A 14,867-nucleotide genomic window follows, 5' to 3' on the forward strand; every position below is an offset into this window, starting at 1 on the left:
AAGATCCTTAGCTTGTCACCAGAGGAGGTATTGCCGCCATAGGCATTCTGGCTGATGAAGGAACAACTACGAGTGACTGCTGGCCATGCCAACGAAATACCTTTGGGTTCCTCAGTTGTAAGGACAGGGCGGGGAATTACATTATCCATAAGAGTTGAGGCTGGATTATTGGTCATGGCTGGACCTAGCTCATGGTGGTCAAGGGCTCCTCCAGGATATAAGGGTGACTGTATCCCTAATTCATGGTCTTAACTACTCCTGAGGGTGTTCTGCATCCGTGACCCACTGAGATTGGCCCCTTCTGCCTTCTTAGGATCCCCCGTCCCTCTATTGGGGCTGAAATCCCCTTGCAACCCCAGTCAATCCACCTCCTGGAGGGGCTAATATCTATTTGCTGATGGAATGCTAAAAAGAGGTCTAAGGGGTTGGCCTGCATTTTTAAATGACTGGAGTCTGTTAATTGGAGTTCTAAATGGTAGAGTCCAAGGCATAGTGTGGTTGCCTGGGTAGAAAAAATACAAGGTGTGGGCACAGACCGTGGTGTGCGGGACATGAGTGCTAACAAGCTGGCCTGCAATCTTTTGTACAGTTAGGGGATTGCTGAAATTGATAAGTATACAATCTCCCTGGATTGTTTTTGGATTGTTGCCCATCCATCACACTCTTCGGACCATTAGGATTTCCCCAGGCCTGTCATAGGAGAACTGCTAATGCCTGGTTAACCAAAAAAGACACTTGTTCCTGAGCTGTAACTGCAATCTTTCTTCCCATGGTGGATCTCAGGAACCCCTGTTAAAATTATGACATAGGGAAGTGAGGCAGGGGGGTAAATTTATAATTGGTGTCATCGGTGTTTCTGGACCTGCGTGAGTATAACCTCTCCCTACGTCCCCTCTGCTCTGTGTGGATAGGCCCTCTTCTATGTGAGTCTGCCCCAGGTAGAGCGGGTCAGGGAATTGCCCTAGACTCATGTGGGGGATAGATGCCTGATGTTTCAGAGTGCGTCAGGGGGTTAGCAGTCGACAAGGCAGTAGGGGACTCTGCCCTTCTATCACTTGATAGTGTGGCAGAGGTTGGAGCCAACATAGGCCCCTTTTTTCCAGTGGAAGAATTGGCCAGGCTATCGGTCTGTGAGCTACAATCCTGCCTCTTTCGTAAGACGATGATAGTTGTGCAGGTGCAGCTGCCCTTACCACTAAGCCCAGTCTGTTGCCCTGCATCTGGGTGCTTGAGTAAGAGAGCAAGTTCTTCCTTTACAATGGCTCTCATTTTGTTCTCCAGCTCCAGTATCAAGTTCCTTACCCACGGAGGACAGTCAGAAGCTGTCAAGGTGTTAGTGGGGGATTCAATCATACTTGAGCTAATAGCGATTCAATCGGCACTGATTGTTGAAACTGGGTTTTTCCTTCTCTTGTTTCCTATTGCATTTCCAGCCTGGCGTTTAGTATCCTTAAGGGTAGAAGTAATGGTGCCACCTTTGCAGGTGGTTGGCTTCACTGGGAGTTGTTGGTGACGATGACTCTAGTGATCTAGACAGGAATTCTGTTGGTCTCGATGGAGAGCCAGGGCTGTTTGGTTGGGGATTAAGTGATCCCAACTCTGGCCTAAATAAATCTGGGGTTAGAGACAGACGCCTCTCTGTCAATTCTATTTCAGTTGAAACCACCCCAATAGCCCTCTGGAGCATCCTGTCTATTGAGGTTTGGGGCAATGAGGGTGGGATGGGGGCCTGGGGACCTTTTTTGCTGCACATATGCGCCTACCCATATTCGGTCAGTTAAAAGCAGAAAATGAGAATATGGCATGTCAACCCTCCAGCTGACAGTGGTCTAATGATCCCTTGCAGGGTGTCCAGCTCAGGTCCAGGACGAAGTCCCACACTCTCACTATTCAGGTATGGGGGTTTGACTAAAGCCTAGCGGGATTCTTTACTCTTAGGCTCTTAGAGTTAGGCTCCTCTCTTTATCTATGTGAGAGCAAAAGCAAGCAAGCATGAGAGATTGGGTGAAAAGTAATATATTGTTTCCACGAGTCTGAGGTTATTGTGTTCTAAAGTTGCAAAAACAAATCTCTCTGATAACAGGAGTTTCTAGTGGTACTGTGAGCTTGCTAATGTGCACTATAGGCTAATATATGCGGTGGGGTGTACAGAGTCAGTCTGCCACCAGATCCACAGTATATGTTATCCGTAATCGTCGTAGGTCCCGCAATACAGGGTACTTTTTGGGACTACACTACAATGGTGCCTGCCTTGCTGGATGCTTAAGCTGGGGCTCCTGGACCCCCACCCCATTCTTGAATTTGCTAAACCCCATGGACTAAACAGACCTACCGCCCTCCTGGTTCGCTATGCTCAGGAGCATCCCAGTGATTTCGCTGACCTGGTTGCCGAATGGGTGTGGCGCACTCCATGGTCTCCGCGCCTGTGCTGTGCTGTGCTGCTGCGACAGCTGGGAGCTGCTCACAGATTGGAGGCGGAGTTGACCTGGTGGTGCCCCCAGCTGCAATGCCTCTGAAGTCCGTGCAAAGGAAACTTTGCATTTTGACTGACGCCGCTGGAGCCGCATGGATTGGCCCAACTCAACATCATGCTGGCAAGATTGGCAGCACTGGAGAATCCGCGAGAGAGAGACAAGAGAGTGCGCTAAGAGAAAGCATGGGTAAGCGCACTATACCCTTTTTGCTGGGATTGGGGAGGTGAAGGCCACAGGAAATCCACCCCTCCCATGGTAGACCCCCCTAAAAATCATACAGGACTCAATGACATTGGCAAAGGAGATTGGGGTAAAACTACCATAAGGGCAGGACAGAGAGATAACTCCTCTAACATGGATAACCTAGGGGCAAGAGATGAAAGCAACACCCAGATCATGGAAAGGAAATTGACTCAGGGACAATTTCTTCTCCCTGTCTGATCCTTCTGATTCATAAGAAGACGAGATGGGGTTGATTTTGCAGTCTCGCTCTAGGGTAGGTTCCCCGGGTAATGGTCATATCGCTACAGTGAAGTAGTGTGGCTCACCGGTTAGAGGCGGCAGACCCGAGAGCAGAGGACGGCCCGGGACCAGGGTTCGATTCCCGGCGCGGCAGGTTTCGGGACCAGGGTCGGCGGACTCGATAATTCTCTCGCCTCGGTGCCCACTCTGATCAGCGATCACACTCGGCAACTCTGGGCATTAGATTGCCTCATCTTCACTAACGGCCCCACCAGACCGCCGGGGATGCCTGGTCTCACCCTGGAGATACCCATTAAGGGACCATCTCTCAGGGAAGCCAGGAAGGGTTTCGCAGCGGTCGAAGCGCCTTGGGACCCACCGGGTAAGTAGTGCGCTATATAAATGCCTATACATTTACATTTACATTTACGTCATAGTAAGACAAGCAGCATTCACCCTGAGGACCCGGGTACAGATACATCAGAAACCAGCCAGCGGACAGTACGTAAGAAGCATGAACCTGAAGAGAGAACTATGCAGGCGGGGCAGCATGTCATAGGACTATTCTTTCTCAGCTGAACTTGGGGTAGACGGGGGTCCACATCTAAGCATTCAAGGGACAACATGGTAGAGAAATCAGAGGTTATATCACTGGCTGTCATTTACCAGAGTATAATGGCCCATAGAGAGGAGATGTGTACGGTGAGTCAACAGACCTGTCACAAACTACAGAATTCTGTTTGACGCATTGCAAAGTCTTGTTCTGAATTTATAGAAAAATTCAATGAGGCATAACCCCAGATTTCTAATCTGGAAGATGAGCTGGCAGCCCAGAAGGCGGTAACAGAGTCAATGCATTCATTGAAAGAGGACACATAGTGGAAATTGATGGACTTAGAAAATCGTCTTCGGTGAAACAATCTGATGGTTTTGGAAATGTCAGAGGGCGCAGAAGGACAGGAGCTTAATAAATGTATTGTCAATCTCTTCTCTGAGGCCCTTCCTGAACTCTCGCAAAGGGACTGGAATCAGGAGAGCCAAAGAGCGCATTGATTATCGTTTACGCAACGCACAAGACCAGGACAAAATACTCCTAGACCTAGAACAATCATAATATCAATTAATATTTTATTTATTTTTATTTTAGAGGTTTTAGATAGTGCTCGGTTGACCCAGGGTTATCAGAGTGCTTTACAGAATTAAGAGCAAGGCAACAATCAATTGAACCGGTTTCATACGAAATGGCAAAGGAAGTGAAAGATCAGTACAGATTTTGGAGCAAGGCAATAAACTTAAGATCAATGGTTACATATGCTTAAAAATAAGGGAAATGTAACAGAGCAGGAACATGCATAAAATCAGTACAAAGAACGATGTGTACGGACATGGGGGATGAAGATGCTGAAACTGAGGTCCAAACAATTAACAATTAAGGAGACATAAAGTGTTGGCTCGCCAAGAGCCAGCAGAAACAGAGCGATGACCAGACAAATTGAAGAAATGAGGTTAGAACAAAAATAAATTGGGTTAGATTAAGGGGCTCCAGTATTTATTGAGGAGATTGCGTTTCAGGTCTCTTTTGATGCCTGGGCAGGAAGGGTTGCAGCGAAGGTCCCTCCGGAGGGCATTCCAGATGCAGGGAGTATTGCCTGAGAAAGAGCGAGTCAGGGTAGAGTTCTTTTTTAGTCACGGGGGTACAAGAAGAAGAGGATTGGAGCTTCTCTTTGGTCTGGCACATACTGCTCTTGTGAGTTTGTTGTTGAAGTAGTCAGGGGAGTGAGAGTGAAGTGCTTTGTGGGTGACTCAGGCAGTCTTTTAGATACATCTACCTTCAATGGGGAGCCAGTTGAGGGACTTGAGGGCGGGCGTGATGTGTTTATTCACTTTACAGTCGGGTATGAGACAGGCAGCCATGTTGAGTGCTGATCTAAGGGGAGTCAGGTGAATTTTCAGGGTCCTAGTGAGGATAGCGTTCTCATAGTCAAGTTTGGACAGGACTAGTGAGTGAACAACCCTTTTGAAGTCATCAGAAGGGATGAAAGGTTTGATTTTTTGAGGTGTTTAAGTGTGAAAAGCGCTCTTTTGACTAATGTTTTGATATGGTCCTTAAGAGACAGATCTTTGTCCAGGGTGAAACCTTGAGATTTAGCCGTGTTGGATAGAGTGAGCGGACAATTAAGGGCTTTGATGTCAGTGGTCCAGCTTTGAATAGGTAGGTCGTTACTTTTGGGGGGAGAATAGAATGATTTCCATTTTGTTAGGGTTGAGTTTTAGATGGTTAGAGTAAAACCAAGGTTGAATCTTGCACAGTGTGATGTTAAGATGAGGGTTCTTGCTGTGAGATTTGATTTTATAGTAGAGTTGCATGTTATCAGCATAAAGGTGATACTTGATCCCAGCTTGTTTCAAGATGATGGTAAGGGGTTCCATGAAGAGGTTGAAGAGAGAGGGAGTAGGATTTGAGAGACAGGAATTGATTTTAATGTGTTGTGCTGGTGTTGGAGGTAGGAAGTGAACCATTTAAGGATTGTACCATTGAGGCCAGAGCGAGACTTCAGAGATTCCAGTAAGGATGAGCGGTTGACTGTATCGAAAGCCACTGAGAGGTCCAATAGGATAAGAAGGCAGGCATCTCCGTTCTCTGTTAAGCATGGCGGTTTCTGTGCTGCAGCTTTTCCTGAAACCAGATTGGAAGGAGTCCAGTAGGTTGAATTTGCCTATGTGTCTGTCGAGTTGTTATAGGATAAATTTCTCCATGGTTTTAGCTAGGAGCGGGAATTTAGAGATAGGACAGAGGTTGTTTAGACCATTAGGGTCAGCCTTGTGGTTTTTAGTATGGTAGTGATTTGCCCGAGTTGAAGGGAATCAGTTACACACCCAGAGGTAAGGGGGGAGTTAATATTTCTGTCCAACAGGGGGTGATGACGTGGTTTAGGTTGTGTATTAGTTTTGTCGGGAGAGGGTCTTTGGGTGTGTGAGGTTGGCTTTAATTTCTCAATGATATTAACAACTGCTAGCTCGGTAATGGGTTTGATGTTTGTCCAATTGGCGTCATTTTTTAATTGGGTGTTGAAAAGTTTGTCTTCAGTTTCAATTTGAGTTGATTGATTGAAGAAAGGATCCGGAGGTCGAGTTGTCATAGAGAGGGTGGAGAAGTTGAGAGAGGTTTGATACGTAGGACAGGACAAGAGTTGAAGGAAGGATTGTTCGATTTTAGCAAGTTTGTCTGTGAAGAAGCTGGCAATTTCCTCTCATCTTTCTTTGGAGGGGGTTATGTCGGGACAAGCAGATGAGGTTTGTTTTCTGACAATGTTAAAGAGTTCTCTGGGCCTATTTTTTACACGGTCAAGTTGGGTACGGAAGAAAGATGCTTTTTCCCTGAAAATGTGCTTCTCGTAAGCTAACCTAGCAGATCTAAGGAGAGCTAAATGTAATGTTGAGGAGTTTTGTGTCCAGGTTCTTTCAGCTAGCCTATGTTGTCTTCTTTCATTGTTTAGGTCAAGGTTAAACCAAGATTTAGATTGGATTGCTCTTTGTTGTGTTAGTTTCAGCGGTGCAACTTGGTCCAGAACTTCAGTTATCGCTTTGTTGGAGTGGTCAATGAGCTCATTTGAGTTTTGAGAGTGCAGGAGACTTTGGAGTTGAGCATGAATTTTTGACTCAAGCTCAATGAGAGGGACTTGCTTGAGGTTTCTGGTCCAAATATTTGGTTTGTTAATTAAGACTAGGGGAGAGTTGACGAGGATCAAGATGATGAGATAGTGGTCAGACCAGCCAATGGTAACAATGTCATTGAGGGAGACCAGTTCATTGTTAGTGATGATGACGTCCAGAATATCGCCTTTGATGTGGGTTTTGTTGCAGAGCTGTTTAAGGTCATTCATCTCAAGAAGATTTGTGAGGTGCCTGACTGTGGGATCTTCTGCGTTATTCCAATAAATGTTATAATTGCCTAAAAACACATTCTTTGATTCAGAAAGGGAGAAATGCGTAAGAAGGTCATAAAGCTCTTCAGGGAAGAGAGGGAACTCGCTGGCGGGTGGTAGATGTTGTGCAATTTGATAGATGGACAGCCTTTGACATTGAGTTTAACACCAAGGTATTCAAAGGTTGAGTATTCAGCATTCTTTAGAAGGGAGAGTTGTATTTCAGATTTGTGGATTATGGCTAGACTTCCACCAGCTCTGTCAGGTGTATCATGTCTAATGATGGAGAACCCGGGCGGTGTAAGTGGGTCAAGACTGGCCATCGAGTAGTCGATGAGCCAGGTTTCTGTGAGGAAGGCAATGTCCATATCCTCACTGAGGATGGTTTCAGCAATCTCCGTAGCATGTAGTGCTGCAGATTGGCAGTTAACTAGCATGCAAGAAAGAGGGCAGGTATTATCCTTAGCCGAATTGAGGGTGTGATGGTGGTGTATTGCGCCGGCGGTCTTGGCACGTTGTGGGTAGCAGGGGCTCGATTAACGCCAACTATGAAGAGGATGTTGGAGAAGGGGAAATGATCAGTAACCTGTTTTTTGGATAGATAGGAGTTACAAAGGGCAATTAAGTCCAGGGCGGAGAGAGTGCAATGAGCACAGTAAGGCCTGTGTGTAATGCCTGCAAAGGGGAGTGGTAGGTCACGGGGGCGTTGAGGGGAATTCGGAGAACTAGTAGGTTAACTCTCCTGAAGCTTGAGCCAGGAGACGGCTAGACTTTGACTGTGAATTCCATATTTTGCACAAAACTAAATCGAATTTTAATGTAAAGATGTGATTTTAGAAACATTTTGTTTAATAGATATTGTTGTTTTACTTTCTGTTAATCCTGTATCTGACCAGTGTTGGGTCAGCTCACATTCCGCACTGTTTGGCGGGGCCGCCATTTTGGGTAATTTTTGGTGAGAAGACTAGGCTTTTTCCAAATCGGGCTACATTTAACGGGGCTGGCGCAAATGCGCAGTGTTACCTCTCCTGAGGCTTGAGCCGGGAGACAGCTAGACTTTGACTGTGAATCGCGCATTTTTAACAGAAACTAAATTGAATTTAATGTAAAGATGTGATTTTAGAAACATTTTGCTTAATAGATAATGTGTTACTTTCTGTGAATCCCATATCTGACCAGAGTTTGGGTCAGCTCACATTCTGCACTGTTTGGTGGGGCTGCCATCTTGGGGTTATTTTTGGTGAGCAGACTAGGCTTTTCCAAATCAGGCTATAATTAAAAAGGCTGGCGCGAGCGCGCATAGTTACCTCTCCTGAGGCTTGAGCCGGGAGACAGCTAGCCTTTGACTGTGAATTGCAAATTTTTAACAAAACTAAATCGAATTTTTGTGTAAAGATGTGATTTTAGAAACATTTTGTTTAATAGAAATTGTCGTGTTACTTTCTGTGAATCCCGTATCTGACCAGTGTTTGGGTCAGCTGACATTCCGCATTGTTTGGCGGGCCCCCATCTTAGGGCTATTTTTGGTGAGCAGACTAGACTTTTTCCAAATCAGGCTATTATTAATGAGGCTGGCGCGAGCGCGCAGCGTTACCTCTCCTGAGACTTGAGCCGCGAGACAGCTAGACTTTCACTGTGAATTGCGTATTTTGCACAAAACTAAATCGAATTTTAATGTAAAGATGTGATTTTAGATACATTTCATTTAAAAGATATTATTGTGTTACTTTCTGTTAATCCCGTATCTGACCATTGTTCGGGTCAGCACACATTCCGCACTGTTTGGCTAGGTTTTTTCCAAATCAGGCCAAAGGCAAGCCCATCTGCTCCCGTCCGCTCCCGGTAAGCGCTCAGCGCCAGGACCCCTGCCAGTCCATTATCAGGTAAAAGCACACCAATTAGATATTCTAGAACAGATTTGCTAGGTCTAAACAGGGCAGACAAGGTTTTGGAATGCTTATCCCTTACTTTTCATTCTAAGCCCACATTTCTTTTATTGACTTGTCCTAATTGCAAAGTGACCCTGCCAAACATTGAATATCAAACCACTAAGTAAATGAGGGACACTGGTAAATTGTCAGTGTGGCACAAAACACTTGTGTTTAATTGCATCTTGTTGGTCAAGCATAGCTAATTGAGGATAGGGACATAAAAATGCCTTTCATTAAGGAAGCTTGGACTGATGAAGCATCAGTGCCAGATCTGGTGAAAGCCACTCCTCCAGGGTTCTCATGTTATACGTTGAACAGGGAATGGGAAGGGAGGAGAACTGGTGGTCATCTACCCTAGCTCAATGAAGGCGGTCTTCTGTGTTGCCTCCAACACAGCTTGGAAGCTTTCTCTTTTAACCTTACCCTCTCCCATCACCATACCTTTAAAGGTATTTCATTATACAGACCACCAGGAGCTAGAAACTTGTTTAATACGTTCATTGGTAATCTGCTGGAAGAGAGCATCTGCATAGATGTGTACACTATCATGGGGGACTTCAACTATTATCTGGAGGCTCCCTCCAAACCAGACACAGCGATCCTCATCGATTTGATGAAGAGTGCAAATCTCCAGCAGAATTTTACTGGTCCAACTCATGTGGCAGGACATACCCCGGACGGTATTTTCTCAAACCACCGACGTCTCCGGTTTACTGGGGTACTTCCTTTCGTCTGGACAGACCAAAGTGCTGTCCAGTTTGAGATAGCCCCTAGGGACCAATGGGTAAGTGGAACATGTATCAAGAGGCAGATAGAACTTAGAGTCTGGAATAAAGTGGATGGGAATATGCTTTTCGGAAACTCCTTACATCAACTGTGAACCAAATGGCACTGGGGGTAGAGGAAGAGGCCATTGCATATACTAAATTGTTACTGAGAGCGTGTGATAAACTAGCTCCAGTGAAAACCATATTTCCCAAGAGAGCACTCCCCTCTGCTGCATAACTGAGATGTGAAAAACTTAATTGTAAGCATCCTGAGCAGACATGGAGGAAAGAATATAATGAAACAGAGAAGAAGGTCTATAAAAATAGCCTTCTGAGTTACAAACAACTCCTGCCAAACAAAAGTTCTACTCTAGCCAAATTGATATGGCAAAAAAATTGGCTAAAGAACTTTTTAGAACAGTTTTTAGCTTGGCGCTACCACAATCAGCTAAAGTTCAGTCGAGTCAGGAAGTTGGTGAAAATATCGCAATTTCCTCCTTAAGAAAGTAGAGGTCATTTTCTTGGCATTCAATGGTCCTAGTGCAGCAGGGAGGGCGATGGTTAAGGAGGAACATGAGGTTTCTTTAATGCGTCCACCCATATCCTTGATAAGTTCGAGCCACTATCCACGAATAATACTCGTAACATGTTCATGGCAGCAAGGTCAGGTTCACCTTTTGGCCCATGCCTGGTCGCAGTGGCCAAATTAGCCGTAGGACCAGTGACTCTCCCACTTATGCCTATCTTTAATGCTATGATTGAAACAGGACATTTTCCTAAACTTTGGAACGTGGCTTTGATTCTACCTCTTTAAAAAAAGCCCAGCCTTGACCCGAAGGACCCAAACAGCTTCCGTTCAATTTTGCGGCTCCCTCTGCCTGCTAAAATGATAGAAAGAGCTATAAATGGACAACTTAGTGCCTTCCTTCGAGAGACCCAAGCCCTGGATCCTACCCAATATGGCTTTAGAGAGGGACATAGTAAGGAGTCAGCTCTCATCACGGCTACTGATAAGATTAGGAGAGTTGTGGATCGAGGTGGTAGGGCCACCTTAGTCCTACTGGATCTTTCTGTGGCCTTTGATACAGTCCATCATGATCTTTTTATGGACCATTTAAGGGCATGTGGGATCCAGGAAAAAAGAATGAAAACTCCTACATTCCTTCCTAACAGATAGGGTGCAAATTGTATTTCTGGGTGACTACCATTTAAATCCGTTTGAGCTGCTCTGTGGAGTCCCACAGGGGTCATCGTTGAGCCCTACATTGTTTAATGTATATGTTTCATCACTGGCTCCGATCTTCAGTGCATTTGGCTTTGGTATCACCTCCTATGCGAATGACATCCAAATTGTGGTGTCCCTGCTTCCAGGTCAGAAGGGGGCCCTAGATAAACGTTTCCAGGAGTGTATAGTATCTGTTGGCAGCAGCATGGCGAAAAATTGCCTAAAGCTTAATTCAATCAAGATGGAAGTCATACTATCCTTGAATGACGCCAATTTCTGGAACCCAAAAAGGTATATGCTAGCGATGACACAGCTTCTGGAGGGTTTACAGGTTCATTCCACCAGAGCTAATGCTCCTACCATGGTATTTACATGTTGCGTAAATGGGTTGCACATTGGTGAAGTGGCTACGTAGGCATTGGTGTATACGTACGCAAGGTACTACTGCCTCAACAGTCAGGTCCGTTGAGAGGGGCATCTTGCTCACTCAGCCCTACTGCACTTTTTGGTCTGAGCCAGTACACCGACCCACCACCGTGGAGGTACTGCTATGATATCTAATGAAAGGGTGAGGAATATGCAGTTAAAAGTATCCAACTGAAGAATAGGTTGATTACATTTGGTAGCGATCTTTCTGGTAACTAGTCTTTTTAACTATAGATTCCTTACCAACGCTACCACCTCCCCATTCTGTGAACTGATTCATTGACCTGGAATCTTTTTCCATCTAAAATGGTCCAATCTAGAAATCTGTATATTGGTCATGCTAACTAAGCAACTGCCAATTGGTTCTGCATCTGAAGGCCCTGACAGCCTGGAAATGAAATGGCATCAGCATGCATGTGTGGAGCTTATCACTTCTGCATGATTACGCATGATGCCACCTACAGTGTGAAGGAGTACTACTTTAAAGTTTCCAGATCCAGTTTGATGCCTAAAGAATATTCCCAATGTGAGCAATCTTCAGTTAGATTATCTACCAGAAAGATCATTACCATAAGTAAGTAACAAGTTCCTCATGTTTTAGGGGCTTTCAGCTGTAAAAATACCTTATAAAATCAAGTGACTCCGACGCTGCCATAACATACTGGTTTTCCACATGGAAATGTAACATATGCTTAGGAAAATGTTCTGGCAATTGGGGCCATTATATGGTCGGCTCAACCTTAGGTTTCAAAGAAACTGATAAATAGCAATGTATATTTCCTTTGACATGTTTTCTATTTCCGTGCATGATATCTCATGAAGAATCAAATGTGTAACCATGAAATACATTTATAATTTATTTTTCACATTCTCGATTTAGGGGAATGTTTTTCAGTTGGAATTGTAAGAGTTCAGCCTCTTAAGACATGTATTGGTCCACTTCGGATAGGCCTATCAAGAAAGGCCAAAACTAAGCATCTTCATCCATATCTGAAACTGGATAATTGAGTTCAAAAGAAGAAAGCTTACCAAAATAGTTGAGACATGTTGGAAAAATGTGTTTTTCCAGGTATTATGCCAAATGGTTTTTTAATAATTTGTTACTTTTAGATAATTTATAAGTACAATGGCTATGGATTTCTCACAAGATGGAGTAGATCTCTTTAAATATATTAGCTGTGCAATATTTCTGCTTTTACCAAAAAACAGAAATGTAACGTTAGCATGTTGAATGAAGCACTTGTTATGTAAGGTATATGTGTTTAAGTGCTAATTTAAGTGAGCAATAAAATATTGTACATCTTTGCAGCTTATCATCTACTAAGCGCTGTTGGTAAAAGTAAACAACACAAATATGTTTAAAAGTGTGTTTCTTGCAGAAAAACTGAAAATATTTTTCAAATAATAAATATTTTTCAAATAATGTCATGAGTGATGTAATATGTGTCGTCGTCAGCAGTGCATTGCAGGCGCGCAAGTTATAGTGAGTCCAACTAACTATAACGTGGAATTTCAATGGTTTTATATCAGTAAAATTTCCAGCTAACTATAACTGGTGTGAAACCTATGGTTTTTTCAGTGAATTTAATAGGTTTTTTAAATGCTAATTCCTAACTATAACTGGTGTGAAACCTATGTTTTTTTCAGTGAATTTCATAGGTTTTTAAAATGCTAATTCCTAACTGGTGTGAAACCTATGGTTTTTTCAGAGGTTTTTTAAGAGCAAATTTCTGTAGCTATGAAATGTAATATTTTATAAAATTAATCCTATATTCTATATTTATGGAATACTATTTTTTGTTATGTTTATTCTTATTTATTTTTTTTTGCCTTGGATCGCTCCCAGTGCGCGTACCGGTGAAGCGCACCAGTAAGCGCAGTATTCCGGCGCGCCCCGGTGTGCATCCCGGGGCGCGTCCCAGTAGCGCACCCAAAAAAAAAAGAAAAAAAAATATGAAGGAGTGAGCATGAAGAAAAGGGACAGAGAGAGTGGTGTTAAGAGAAAGAGTGATTGAGGGAGGAACACAGAGGGACTGTGTAATAGATAGTAAGACAGAGAAAAGGTGTTAGAGGAAGTAACTGAGAAAAGGAAAGACATGGGGAGTAACAGAGAGAAAGGACAGAGAGAGTAAAGGAAGGAGTGACAGAAAAGGACTGAGTGAACCAGAAAAAAAAGGTAAGTGAGGGAGTGTAGGTGAGCAGGGAGACTGAAATAAGTTGAATGTCGTAGGAAAGTAAGGAAAAGAGAAGTAAACATGGAGGATAAGAATAAGTGAGGGAAGCAGAGTAAGGAAACAGGGGTGAGGTAGGGTGGGAGAAAAGTAGTGAGGTTAAAGCAAAGGGTGATGACAAACTGCATTTTTTTTGTCACACTTACCATATAATTAATGTAAACTTAATTACATGTTTTTACTACACTTTGTATCTGTGAAAGACAGAAGAATTAACTAAGTTATAATTAGTAAAATATATATTTTAAAATAGAAGAGACGGGTCAAGAGGTAAAAAAAACATAAAAGTATACTAAGAAATAAAGCAAGAGTGAAGGATACAGAAAGGGAAATAAAGTAATGTAGAAGGACAAAAAGAGGGAAAAAGAAATAGAAGGAGAGCAAATTACTGAAGGTAAGTAAGATACTAAAAGAATGTGAGTTACCAAAACTAAATCAGGAAAGAGGAGTAAGTAAAAGGGGAATGAGTGAAGGGAAAGGAGTCTGATTGAGGATCCATTTACAAAAAAGAGAAATGGAAGATGACTGAGAGTGAGTGAAGGGGAGTCACAGAGTGAAGGGATGAAGGGAGTGAGGATAATATAGAAGGATTGAGGAAAAAGGAGTGAGGAAGTAAGTACACAGAAGGACAAAGGGAAGGACTGAGTGAAGTGCAGTACAATGAATGAAGAAAGGAAAAAGAGTAAAGGAGCAAAAGAAGGAAAGAGAGGGAAGAGGACTAAAGCAGTGGTACTGATCGAATGTGATTCGGTGATGAAAGTAAATAGAAGGACATTGAAAGATAGGAAATGCGGGGTAGTAATGGGACCGGAGTAAAAAAACTGGGGTGAAGAATGATGAGAGAGGAGCAGTGAAGTTGTTCTAAGAGAAATGATAGAAGGTAGATAAACACAAGTGAGCATAACACAAGGAGATTGAGGGACTGAGGACATAAAGGTAGAGAACGAAAAAAGAGACAAAAGTAAAAAGCAAAGAAAGATAAGTGAGAGAGAATGGGTGAGTTATAGTGACAGAGTGCGACAAAAGAGGTGAGTGAGTAAAGAGGAATTAGTAAAAGAGCAAAGGAGGAAAAGACGGAAAAAGGAAGTAAAGTAGAGAAACTGAAAGCTGAAAAGTGGTGCAAGGTAGAGAGGGGATGCAGACAGTTGAAATGGGATTAAGGGGTTGTGAAAGAAGTGGAGTAAAGGAACAGCGATGAAACAGAGTGAGAGAATGGCAGTGTGAGTGAGTAAAGAGAGCTGAAAAAAGGATGGACAATGGAAAGTGAGTGTGAGACAATGGGAATACAATATAAATTACACAATACAAACTACAGAATAACTGGTATAACATGTTAGATAGTTTATTTTTGCTGTTCTCAGAATATATTGAATTTCACTAAAAACATTGAGTTCAAACTATTCATCATATGACAGCGGGAAAAAA

General features: G+C 43.4%; 1 protein-coding gene across 1 annotated transcript in view; it reads left to right on the top strand.

Moving 5' to 3' along the window:
• The window catches only part of RAD51AP2 (RAD51 associated protein 2), an 81,069-nt gene extending 68,850 nt beyond the window's left edge, over nt 1–12,219 (top strand). Inside the window, exon 2 of the mRNA XM_086925183.1 lies at nt 12,092–12,219. Coding sequence (XP_086781309.1) covers nt 12,092–12,219 — 128 coding nt within the window. The remainder of the gene's footprint in view (nt 1–12,091) is intronic.
• The last annotated feature ends 2,648 nt before the right edge of the window (nt 12,220–14,867 follow it).

This window comes from Lissotriton vulgaris, chromosome 6 (assembly GCF_964263255.1).
Source record: "Lissotriton vulgaris chromosome 6, aLisVul1.2, whole genome shotgun sequence".
NCBI lineage: Eukaryota > Metazoa > Chordata > Amphibia > Caudata > Salamandridae > Lissotriton > Lissotriton vulgaris.